Below are 13,504 nucleotides of genomic sequence, written 5' to 3'. Positions count from 1 at the left end.
TGGGAGCTGATTATAAGTTCACAACTGTTTCTGACACCAAGATATATATTCTAAGTTGCAAAAAACTGCAAAACATGGCATGTATAGTCGTTGTATATTTACAATGCCCTGTGACCCATTTATATATCTACAATGCTTCTGTTTTAGGTAAACCCTTTTGCCCGCTATGCTCCAATGGGTAGTAGACTTCCCTTTCGAAAAGCAAATCTTACCCAGCACAAGTGATGGTTAAAATTAGGCTTCATCTTGGCCTGTTCTGCAGATATAGACTTGGGCTCTGATTATGAGTGGTGGTTAAATTGTGGTCAGAGGTATTTACCTTCCCTGGTAAATACTACAACTTGGGTTAGCTCTTATTTCCCCAGTGCAGTAAAGGCCTCACCCGATTTCGGCCAACTTGTAATTGGGGAATAAGATGTCCCAGTACTACTTTAGGGAAACCTATTTGTAAGGCAGTCCAGAGACTGTATTTACAAAAGCCTTGTAGGATTGTCTTCTTGGGCCTTTACAAGCCTGACTTGAGTCTAGGTACCTAGTCATGTTTTTTGCTGAGCATAATTGATGTCCTAACCTCCTGTTCACGAAGTCCAGAATAGAGATCTGAATTAAAATAGCCTTAGATGGTTTAGCAAGGAATACCTCTAAATAAAGCAAAAACACCTGTCTTAGTTTAGCAGTGTTGGTGTGTTTAGGATTTGTTCAGGATTGTGGGATATAAGAGCAAAGTTGACGTTCACGTGAGCTGTGATCAGCTTGTTGGGGTCTTTGACCATAAAGTTATGAACGCTGTTGAAAATATTATGTTGCACGCCTTCTCAAATTGCCGATCTTGCTGTGTCTGTCTTCTTTTTGGGTGTGTAAAGTATGGTTGTGCTAATACGTGGCTTTTAGTATAATTATCAGTTTTTCACATGCACAGGAGTACAGAGAATTTTCTTGTGGATGAAGAATTTTGCTGAATTTAATTTGTGCCTCACGTTTTTTGATAGTAAATGCGTCCATCTATCAAGCCACACAAAAATTAAAATGCATGTAAATCAATTGATTAGTAATCATAATCTAACGAATATTCGTGATAACCACAATGATAATTGCATGATTTTAGTTGAAGAATTTAAGTTGAATTTACTCACTGTGCCTGAGGGGTAGTTGTGAGGGGGGAAGTTGAGTATGGGGGTTACTACAGGCTCACTCCACACACAGAGAAAATATCTACCACCTGGGTCACTTTGGGATTGTGGTGTTGGACTAGTGGCAAATTAAACTGGTCACCTGAGAGTGATGCTTGCTATCATCTTTGCTGTTTTCTCTGCATGTGGACCACTGAACAGCCCTGGAAGACGTTTGACTTTGGGTGCCGAAAGTGTTGGGCAAAAAGACACCTGATTGTGTATGCTGCTACACACGTCTGTAAATCAGAGATCCTACTTTGGATCGTCCATTGAAAGTTAAGTCCTTGGAGTACTTGAACTACTCTCTAGTTTCTGGGTTAAAATCGTGCATGCTGTTTTTACACACAGAGTTTGAATTAGAACAGCACAACATGATATTCTTCTCTGACAAGAGCTTTGCAAACGTTCCGACACTTGAGAATGTCAAGTACAGGTGAACCTCTAGTTCAGGAGAATCTCACCGGACCATTCAGTGCTTCCTGGTAAAGAAGAGAAAGATCCCCATAGACCATAAATTGTAACAATTTGATTTATGCAAACACACAGAGTTTATTTAGTGTGTTACTGTGCATAACTTCCACAATAATTGTTATATTCCTATTGACAATAGTAGCACCGTCAATCCCAAATAGTTAATGACCTGTATGAGTTTACAAAACCTATATACAATTTCACAAAAGTAAGTGAAATACACGAAAAAGCATGTCCTGTATAGAAAATAACCAAACTTTTCACATTTCAGTGTCCTGTAAACTTGTTTTGAGGTATACCTTTAAATATTTTAGTTTAAATGTTCCAGGTCATGTATTCCCATATGCTGGCCAATGTCCATTAAATCAGAGGAGCCTGTTGACTCTAAAGGTCCGTACTGGTAAATCAAAACTCATTCATTGTGATTTTGCTCCTCATAAATAAACGTACAGATGCGTTTTGTCCTCAGAAGCAAAACTATGATTGATCAAAGTCTTCCTCAGGGCAATTATAAGACTTGATGCAGGATGGTGGTAGGATAGATGTAAAAAATAGTCAAGGGGGTAATTTTATAGTAAAATTAAACAAATAAGGTGTTTTTTTCATACAGGATTTTTTTTCTCTCAAAGAGTAATGCTGTGGGAATAAGAAAAAAAAGTTCAGTCAGTGACTATTATGAATAGTGTGTTAGATCCATGGCTGTACAGAACACGTGATTGCTAGTGGTGGTCTCACTTTTACAAACATTTGTTTCATAAGTCTGAAAGAAAAAAATACGTATTACAATTATTATGAGATTTTTTGTTTCTCATAGTTAAGACTGAAGCACAGTGTATGTGTACTTGATACTGTTTACTTGATACTGGCTATATTGTTTGGTGGTAGCTTATTTTTGGTGTGGGATGCATCTCGATGAAGCCCGGACTGAGGCGCAGGCAATTTGAGACCACCACTATCCTTCATGTGTTATGTACTGGCGTGGGTCAAACATGCTGTACAGTCTCTTATACCTAGAATGTGGGTAATTGTAAAATAAATATTGGTGAGATTTCAACCTAAATTCAGAAATCTCTATCTGTACTGATTAACAAGGCAAATCTGTTAATGGTGCACAGAGTTATCACTTCTCAGCAGTTATTCTCATTGTTGACATGAATTAACATGGCTACCATAGGCACCTTGTGACATTCAGGGGCGTAGCTATCAATGGTGCAGTGGCACCAGGGTCCATTGTAGGCTGATTACTGCTTTATTTTTACTACCAGCGAGGGGACCGTGGATCCGTTTTCCATGGTTCATTGCACGTTTGCTATGCCACTGGTGTCACACGCGCAGCACATGTACCTAATTCACCACCAATCCTTTATGGTTTCCGGAGTAGCGTACTACTCACCGAAAAAGCGCTTCAACACCTCATTAGGGGTAGCAAGCGTTACATAAATGGAAACCTTTCCCCCCATCTATCCCTCCACTATACCTCTCAATCCAAATAACTGAATAACATATCCATTACTTAAATTACTTTCATGTTTAACTCTACTAATTCACCACTAATCCTTTATGGGTTCCGGAGTAGAGTGCTACTCGCCGAAAAAGTACTTTGACGCCTCGTCAGCGGTAGTAAGCACTACATAAATGCAATTACAATACAATACATGTGAGTAGAATTCGCACCAGGGCACAAGTCCTAAAAAAAGAAGTGGGGGGGCGCTGTCACCGGAAGTGACGTCACAACAGGTGACGTCACGAAAGGTGGCTTGCACCATCGGGATCACTGCCTCCCCTCGTTCTCCCCTTAGATGCGATTGCATCTTAGAAGCCAGCTCTGGGAGTGTCAGACGGGCAGGCTTTAAACTTACACGTCATGCGTCAGTGGGGATTTTCTTACACATGCAGGGCTCGATCTCGTCCCAGAGAGGCCAAAGAGAGAAGTCCAGCTTTTTGGCAGGGGGGACGGCGTCTCCCCGGTAAAATAAATGGGGGGACGCCGTCCACCCGCGTGGCACCCCGACTCAAGCCCTGATTCGCACTAACTTTAGTTTGTCTTTTTTTTTTCTTTTTAAACCAGGGCTCCATTATACCACACACACCGCATGCCATGCGAGAAAGGCTCAATAGAACACCTCTACAGCTGCAGCAGGTTCATCTGGGACCACGTCTCAGATATCCGGGCACCCGGGCGGGCCATTGTTTTATTTAAAAACGGCCCCAGCTCGTCTCCTCACCCGAGTGCTTTGTTTCCAATGAAATAAATTTGGAAAGGGGTGTCAGTCGCACGGCAATGCATGGAATCGTTTCTACCTCATGGAAAGTTTACCAACCGAAAGAGAAGCAAACATGGCTCGCATCCCTATCCCCGCGAGGTGTTTCCGGGCCTGACCTTTCGCAGTAATCCGCCAGGCAGGAGGCGCCGTGACGAGCGTGCCGCCGTCAGCTGCGTGAATCACTGGCCGCGAGCCTCCTGCGCCGTCCAGACCTGCGCCTGGGAGAAGGTTCCCTGAGCCTTGCAGATGGGGCTGCGCTAGGCCGCGCACACTGTGGCGCAGACGTCGACGCGGGCTAAGTTTCCACCTGCTGCCGCTTGGCACGGAGACTCCTGCCTCTGAAACTGCGACCCCGGGCCGGAGCCCTACATGCTGGTTCATAATACTAGTAGTACCCTGCAAGGATGTAGAAGGTGGCATCGGGTAAGTGAAAGCCCCCTCTGAGTGCCATTCTAAAATTCCCACTGTACACTAAGCATGCATGTTTTTTTTTTACTTTTACTGTAAGCAGGAAGATGATTGTACTGTGACACCTGGATTTCTTAAAGTTCTGCAAAAGTGTTTTTGTCAAAGCATAGATTTTCGAGGCGTGGTGAAGTGTAAACCCAGTTTGTGCTCCTCTGAGCTTTATATTCATTCTTTCATATTATTTGTTAGACCTCAAGCACTGCCTGTTTTGGCAAGAGACGCAGCAAAAAATACTGGTGCATTTCTAAAACAGTGTATGTAATTGTACAGGCGACCATGTATTCTGGCTATTAATGAATTCCCTCAGCATGCACAACTTCGCCTGTGGTTGCTTAACTGAGCCTATGATACCGACAAATTAACCTTACAACTTTTATATATTGGCTTATGTTCTGAGCCCTGACGCATCTTGAGATAATGGCCACTTAAAGCAGGCGCATCCCGACCTTTGGCATAGAAAAGACCTGAAGCACAGGTAGCTTCCAATGCATTAGAATACAGACACCGCTTACAACAAAGTGATGTGCACCCGACCAAACTGTGTATGTCAAGATGGGTCTAACGTGGGTACTTGGTGGTATGCAGTCATTTGAAAATAGACGAATCTACACTCCGGATCCCTGCTAAACAGTCCCCCCCCCCACCGGACTCACTCAAGAGCTCTCAGGCCACGTTACTGTGATGAGCCCAGACCTCAGGGGCTCCACACTGCGGGGGCCTTTGTTACGCCACTGGCTATGTACAGGATTACAACTGAACTCCACACAGTCACCCTTTTTAACATAGCTGTGTTGCCACATAGACTCTGTACACCAAGAGACCTCCACCGTTTGGATAACTCTAAATACAACTAGCCCAGTATTGAGTTGTCACCTCTACGCAAGTAAAAGATCCCACCACACGGCGCATCCTATGTGCAATTGAATTCAGCACATGGACGGGACAACTGTATACTCTTTCCGCACCACACGTTCTTTACACGAGGCCTATGCCCACTCACTACCCAGCCCCATACATCCAGTAAACAAATGGTATGCTTTCTGACTACCCCAGTATACAGAGCCCTCCACAGCCAGTGACATCCATTGCAGATACCCCTACTCATAATTAAAATCACTAGATAGACCATTACATATACAGTCTTCACACCAGCAGAGGCAGCTCCTACAGCCCACAATACCCCTGCATATTTACCACATAGAGTATACAACATACAGAATGCCACACAATCATGCACACAGGTTTGTTAATGTCTCTACTGTCAGACAATGATATACAGATCATTTTACATTCCAGCTCTTACACCACACAGAACTTCACACCCAACTAGCAGTCACACTTGCCTGCACGAACACACACATGCAGCAGCACTTCACAAGTGCAATCCATGTACAAATCCTACTTCACATCACCAGCACACAACTCTAAATGCCCTTCCCCACCATAGTGGTCACCACAACGCAGGGCATGCATCCACAACATCGGACACTCTATACCCACCCACACTTGTCATACAAATGTTTAAATACCTCCCAACCCACAGTCGCCACCCCAAAATGGCACAGCCACCCGCAGAATACTTTAACATATTTACACCTCTCTCCACAGACTTCAACGAGCAGTTCAACCCAGCGCAGACACTTATACCCACGCCACTCCTCCACACACACCTTATTATGCATTGTATATTACATAAAGAGATTAGCTGTCCTTATGGCAGTAAGTGCAGTGGCACTGGAGCACAGGGGTTTGGGAGGCGTCTGCATATCGCTGATGAATGATGATTGTGGCCTATATTGTCCTTGCTACGTCATTACATCACACACACACACTCCTAGTCAGTAAATAAACTAATCTAATTGCAACACTTCTGTTTGAAACCCAGCAACCTCACAACTTCCTCCACAACCAGCACCCACCACAATGACCTTTTTTTGTTTGACGTATTTATTAAGTTTTGCATCCAGGGATATACAGTGGTAAAAAGAAGTACATGCACAGTGAGAAAGGAGGGTTACATTGATGGGGAGAGAGAAAGGCTGTGCAAAAGAGGAATCATTATTCAGTTATACAACTGATATATGTCAATACTTTGCATATGAATAATATACAGAAGAATTAGGCATGAATATCATATTGAATTCTTAGAAGGATTTTACATTTTCGGAAGAATGGTACATTCGCGATATTCCTACATGTAAAACATTCTGATGCTAAAGAAAAAAAGCTGCAGTCCGATTAATATTCCCTTCGAGAATTAAAATATTGCATATCCATGCTGATGCTAACTAACGACATAGGTATCTAAATAAAGATATGTCCTTCTATTTCTTATTTTTAGACTACATTAGTCGGTCAGTTACCTGAACAGGGTCATGGGGTCACTACACTAGGTACCCCATATGTGGTCTGCCTTCATAAGATCCTTTCTTAAAATATTTTTTGGTTTGTCTGTTAGATTTCCGGTTACCTTGTGCCTGTATTCTGATTAACCCTGCAGGTCCATGCGCAACCCCTAGAATGTTCTGCTCATGAATTCGATATAGTAGATGTGTCTCCTGTGCCTGTGGGTTTTAGTTATGCGGGTCACTGGAGTTTATCAAATTGCAGGAGGAGGAGATACTACAACAAACTGACATCAGAATCCTCTCCATCAATTAGATAAATCCCCCAAATCTGGTAGAACAAAATGTGTACTGCATATTTTTTTTTTTTTAGACAACACCTTCTATTCATTTTAAAATATGACTCTAAGTCAAATGAAAACGTAAAAGAACAAATGAAAGGATTTACCCTGTCCCGCAGTCTCTCCAACCCACGCCGCCATCTTAGACCTAGTCAACCAATACAAACTGACTCCATAGCAGTAACCTTTTGCATAGTAAATCTCAGCTGTCAAGGCATATATCCCTGTATTTCCTTCTTCACTGTGTCGTTTAGGGTCCCATATGGTCTGTACTTATCCTGTGGTATCTTCCCTCAGCCTCGCAAATGATTGTATATTTCTGTGGAAACCACTTGCATTATTGTACAGCATATTTCAATAGGAATCATTATCTAGATCAGCGCTTCCCACACTTTGCAGAACCACAATCCAATTTTTAGAATGACAAACTTTGCGACCCAACAAGTTTTATTACATGAGGCAGGCGATTTTTAATAATGTAACTAAAGCATTGTGTGGTAGTGCTTTGTCATTTATGTACAGCGCATTTTTCATTGAAATAACCACTAAATTTGCACAGACCAACAGTTTTACTGATAAAACTATATTGCACACAATAGTGCATTGTCATTTACATACAGCGCATTTTCCATTGAAATAGCCACTAAATTTCCACAGACATACAGTTTTACTGATAAAACTATATTGCACACAAATGATCTGTTGAAATTAGTGTTTCAGTGAATATTTATAATGTGTATCACCAAGTAAAGTATCTCAATTTGTTTTGATCTTACTGAAATTTTTGTTTTATTGCACTTCAGAATTACATAAAATGTGCTTATTTTTTTCTTTCCAAGCTGCTGAATGTGTACAGTTCACTTTAAGGTATTTTAATTTAGTTGTGTGTTACAAAATAATGACATACAACAGCATTTTTTAGGTCGAGCTATTATATCCCGCAGGGATTAATAGCTTGACCTATAGCAGGGGAAACACACTCTTGAACAAGCGGATTCCTCCCAATGCATGTGATCTATTGAAGCGTGACGCTTCGCCAGCGCGCGCTTGGCCTCACTCACACCCCATATGCTTGTTCCCTCCCACTCGCTCGCTCCCCCGCCCCCCCACCCCCATCCGACACACAGCCTCGCACACCACCAGGCTCTTGAAGCGCGACGCTTTGCCAGCGCGCACTTGGCCTCACACCCCATATGCTCACTCCCCTGCTCCCCCGAACCCCCCCTCCCCATCCGACTTGTTTCTCTAACACTCTGCGCTGGCACTTTGCCCTTCCAGCTCCCCCACCACAGCGTTATGAAGTTTCAGAGGCCTTCAGCTAGAAATCCGCGCGATGCTGCTTTCCAGCGCTTTCTGGTAGGGAGATGCTTACCAATTTTATAATACTGTATTTTAAACCATCCGGGTGTCTGTTTCATCAAAGGGCGCCTCGCTTCAATTCCCGCGTCACTCTGCTGGCCTTCAAGTTCTTTCTCTCACACTCTGCGCCATCACTTTGCCCTTTCCCCTCCCCCACCACAGCGTTCTGAATTTTCAGAGACACTCAGCGAGAAATCCGCGCGCCGCCGCTTCCTAGCGCTTTCTGGTAGGGAGATGCTTGTAAATTTTATAATACTGCATTTTAAACCATCTGGGTGTCTGTTTCATCAAAGGAGAGCTGTGCATGTTGTGATTTCTTACTGAAATGTTGCTGCACTGTTCCACTGGCGTCTCAGCTGCTGAGTCAACTTGTGTAATTCTCACCCATCACACACACCTACCCACAGTCAGACACTGGCGCCACCCCAACCCATTTCACCCACCACACGCATATCTCGCTACAGACTACTTTTATCCAGCTCCCACAAAGGTACTCGGCTCCACCTACCACCGGCCTGCCCCACTCACCAGAGTCCCACCCGGCTCCAGTCAGACTTTATCCAACTCCCACACGCCCACCTGGCCACAGCCAGACTGTATCCGACTCCCACATAAACACTCAGCTCTACCCCGGCTTGTCCGACCCACCACACGCCCACTTGGCCCCAGCCAGACATTATCCAACTCCCACACAGACACTCAGATACACCTCGGCTTGTCCTGCCCACCATTCACCCACACGGCTTACACTAACATTTATCCAACACCCACACAGGTACTCCACTACACCCCAAAATATCCCACCCACCACACCCTACCTACCACGGCTTGCCTTCGTCCAATTCGCACACAGATACTCGGCTCCAACTCAGCCTGTCCCACCCACCGCACCCACATCGAGCCGGAGATAGTCCTTATTCCAGCCCTCACCCATATTCCAGGCAGTCTGCAGGCCCCTTTCCAACCTACAACACGACCCGGTTCTCATGCCCACCCACGCAGCCTCCCCGCTGCGTTGTGTGGTTTTTATTCACCATCTGGGAACTCCTCGGGTGAAATCTGGAGACGCCGCCCCGGTGCACTGCACAGAGAGGGGAGCGTGCACTGTTCCTACTGTGGCAAATTCGTGGCGCGTACTTTCCACGTGCCAATGAGACTCAGATATTCATCTGTATTAAAGATACCTGCGCTCTCGGGTTCAGTCCTTCAATAGTGCATTCATCCACCCACTCCCATCTATCCATCACCATTACCGTGTTCATTTACCTATTTCTTTATTCATGCAGTCACCTGCACTTTCATTCGTTCATGCATTCTGCTCATTTGTGTATTTGTCAGTGATTTCATTAATTCATTCATCCAATCATTCATTCACCCATTTCTTCGCTGCGAACGATATCCACGTGGAGTGGCACAGGGGCATCAATTCGGCCTGAATGTGGCCACACACGCTCTGCAGTGTTTTGTCGATACTGTCCAAACGTTTAACATAAAGGTATCCGGACAGAGCGAGAGAGTGACTTGCCCAGGAAAACACAAGTTGGCAAAGGGGTCTCTTCTTTCCAAACACCAAACTTTGCCAATCGACCAGCTCTCCCTTCGTTTGTCTGCACCCCTGTATATGAAGTGGACCCTGGCTCTCCTGCCCTTTCTTCTGTGTGAGCACCCCCTGGGGCTCACCAAAATCACCCTTAGACAGACATGACGTGCAAGAAGTTCCACGTCTCTCACTTCTAGTGCCTCGTTTCAAAGTGTCTTCTTTGAGCTTCAATGCGCCCGCCCCAAGTTTTGCAAAGTAACGCTTAGAAGCACAGCCACAAAGCAGGGGGGCGCAGGAGTGCGGGGAGGAGCAGTCACGTGACAAGCTGGGCTGCTAATAATGCACCCGTAGGGAAGCTCAAAGGACACTTCGCACTCGAGGGCCCTGCAAACAGGCCTGCTAAATCCCCAGCTTTCCTTTTCCTGCTTTAGTTCCTCCTTCCCTATTGTTCTCCTCGAGGTCCCACCTTCTTTCTACCCCTTCCCCACCCCAATTTCTTCTGCAGTTCTGCTTGTTCGTGCTGTTGTTTTTTCCCCAATTTTTTTCTCCTCTACCTCTTTCTGCTGCCCCTTTTTGGTACCCTCTTTTATTCTGCTCCTTACCACCCTCCTCCTCATCTCCTTTGTACATGGTCTTCTCTTCTTTCTGCTCCTCCTCCTACTCTGACTCCTATTCATTCTCCGAAGTATTCTTCTTCGCCTCCTCCTCGCCCTCTCTTCCCTTTCCTTCTTATATATCTTTTCCTCCTCTGTTTTCAACAGCCAATCCCCAAACATCCCTAATCTTTCTCCTTTTTGTTCTTCTTCTTGTTCCCTTACTTCTAGTCATTATATTACCTTCTCGTCTCCTCTTCTTTTATTTTTTGTTCTCCTCTCATGTCCCTACCTGTTTTTAAAAGGCTCACAGGCAGCACTAAGCTGGGAAGTTATAAACAGCACCACTCAACGCCACTCAACGCCACAGCACCACTCAGCCCCACTGAAGGCCACAGCACCACTCTGCCCCACTGAACGCCACAGCACCACTCTGCCCCACTGAACGCCACAGCACCACTCTGCCCCACTAAACGCCACAGCACCACTCTGCCCCACTGAATGCCACAGCACCACTCTGCCCCACTGAACGCCACAGCACCACTCTGCCCCAATGAACGCCACAGCAACACTCTGCCCCACTGAACGCCACAGCAACACTCTGCCCCACTGAACGCCACAGCAACACTCTGCCCCACTGAACGCCACAGCAACACTCTGCCCCACTGAACGCCACAGAAACACTCTGCCCCACTGAACGCCACAGCATCACTCTGCCCCACTGAACGCCGCAGCATCACTCTGCCCCACTGAACGCCGCAGCATCACTCTGCCCCACTGAACGCCACAGCATCACTCTGCCCCACTGAACGCCACAGCATCACTCTGCCCCACTGAACGCCACAGCATCACTCTGCCCCACTGAACGCCACAGCATCACTCTGTGCAACCATTCAACAACTGGTTCAAATATGTTCTCTCAATGTTTCAAATTTTATTACAAATGTCACTAAAAGATGTTAATATTTCACTTCTGTTCTTGGATTTTTGTCACAATAAAATACACTGAACATAATCTTCACAAAAGCTATTTACAAAAGTTTAAGCTATTGCCATTATAAATGACAATAACTTTTATTTAAGTATGAATTATTTAAAAAAATTAAAAGCCATTGTTATTTGTAATATCAATACATCTAAGTCACGTAAATACAGCACATATTGCATTACAAATGCTATATGTATCAGTTGCGAAAGTTAAAACTATTGGCGTGTAAAACCAAAACATAAATAAAAAATTTACAATACCAATAGCTCAAACTTTCCTAATGCGAGACCTATAGCATTTCAAATGCTTGTTTCACTCTTCTTGTACCCCAGAAAGATTTTGTTCTCTGACTAGAAAGTGAGAGGACACTGAGTTAGTGAGTTTGTACACACCAATCACCATGTTACAAAAATAAAAATAAATAAGCAGCAACTATTCAGAAGACATAGCCTGACTTTTGACCTATGCCTTTGAATCCAAGCAAATGTGATTAGTTAAATACAGATTTTAAAGACATCTTCATTTGTTTGTACTTAAACGACTCAATGAAAATACGCTCCCGCCCGACCCAGAGTTTGGGAAACACTGACTTAGATACATGATGTTAAGAAACCGTAGAATTATAATAACTTTCCATAAATCGCCAAATGACCGATCAATACCAGATTTACATTGGTGCACAAAAAATGATTTTCTAATAGTAAGCATAAGTATCTGAAAGCATTAACGAAAAAGATTTTGTTTTCCGTAAAAAAAAATCTGTTTGCTTCTTTCACACAGTTGGAAATAATAAAGATCCCATAAACATAAGTATTTGGAAAAATCACCTTGAGGTATAATGAGTTATTTCCTTGGCTTTTACATTACCAATTCATGTGGATCAGATTGCCAGTCAAAGATGCTGCAAACTTCAGGGTCAACTCTGGCATTGGCACAGGTAGGAGGGATCAGCGAAAGAATGAGGAGTAAAACAGTTGGCTGCTTCATTCACAGAAACAGCCTTAACTTCCGCAGAATGTTGTTTTCAATCGGATGCTTTGCACTGATACATAATGTTTAATTCTAAACCTGTGTACTAAGTATATCAGTGCAAACCTAAATAAGTGAAGAAGCCCTCTACATCCAAAGAGATCCTTGCAGGCAGAAATCTGTGCAGTGTTCTTTGGATAGTTCTGCTGATTGCAAATGAAACATCACCCCTTAAAAAGCAAGTTCTACACTCGAGATACCACTTCGCCTCTCGATGCAAATAAAGGAACGCCCCGTTGAGAGCAGCTGATTGAACTGGCATTAATTGTATTACAAAAGGAGCTGTGCTACTATCTGCAGCCTCTTCTGTAATGCCAAAGTGCCTCAAACCCAAAAAGAAGGGGCATATGTCCAGTCCACATCCGGGGCACTCTCTAGCATACATCCCACTCTACACATGTTCAAAGGAGAACTAATAAAGTATTCCAATAGTTCAGCCAATCCTACAGTACCCTACACTACAATGGGAAAACCCAAAACTCCACTGGACCTGGATCAATAGCGGTATAGAACAAGGTGGTCACAGTGGATGAACCATCAAAGCAATCACATCACCCATAAAGAACTATGTAGACAATTTTATTCAAATTCAAGTATATTTATATCTGCATTTAAGTCATGAAAATTAACTATACATTTGTAAATAGGTGCTCCAAGGGGGGGAATCGTGCTCAAGGAAGTGCTCTTGTGTGGGTCCGAAGGTGTGCACCGGGGATATTTTTACAATATTAACAATGTCCTAATAAAAAGAGTTCTCCAGTCGCCTAATTGGCTCAGAAACTGAATATACAGTCACAAAATAGATACAGTAAAACAATTGCTGTTATCTATGCTGCAAATTAAAAACCAGTACAGGTACAAAGTCAGTCGACGTTTTGACCCCCATGGACAAACAAAGGTACTTGGGGTCCTTAAACCGGGGTCTTCATCAGGA

The 13,504-nt window shown here is 44.0% G+C and overlaps 1 protein-coding gene across 1 annotated transcript in view; it reads left to right on the top strand.

Annotated features, from left to right (window-relative positions):
* Positions 1–3,958: 3,958 nt before the first annotated feature.
* The window catches only part of MYLK3 (myosin light chain kinase 3), a 557,372-nt gene continuing 547,826 nt past the window's right edge, over positions 3,959–13,504 (top strand). The window contains exon 1 of the mRNA XM_078668257.1: positions 3,959–4,330. Coding sequence (XP_078524383.1) covers positions 4,277–4,330 — 54 coding nt within the window. The 5' untranslated portion in view covers positions 3,959–4,276. The remainder of the gene's footprint in view (positions 4,331–13,504) is intronic.

The sequence above is a fragment of the Lissotriton helveticus genome, chromosome 12, assembly GCF_964261635.1.
Source record: "Lissotriton helveticus chromosome 12, aLisHel1.1, whole genome shotgun sequence".
Lineage (NCBI taxonomy): Eukaryota > Metazoa > Chordata > Amphibia > Caudata > Salamandridae > Lissotriton > Lissotriton helveticus.
This window is presented reverse-complemented; position numbering and strand designations above follow the sequence as displayed.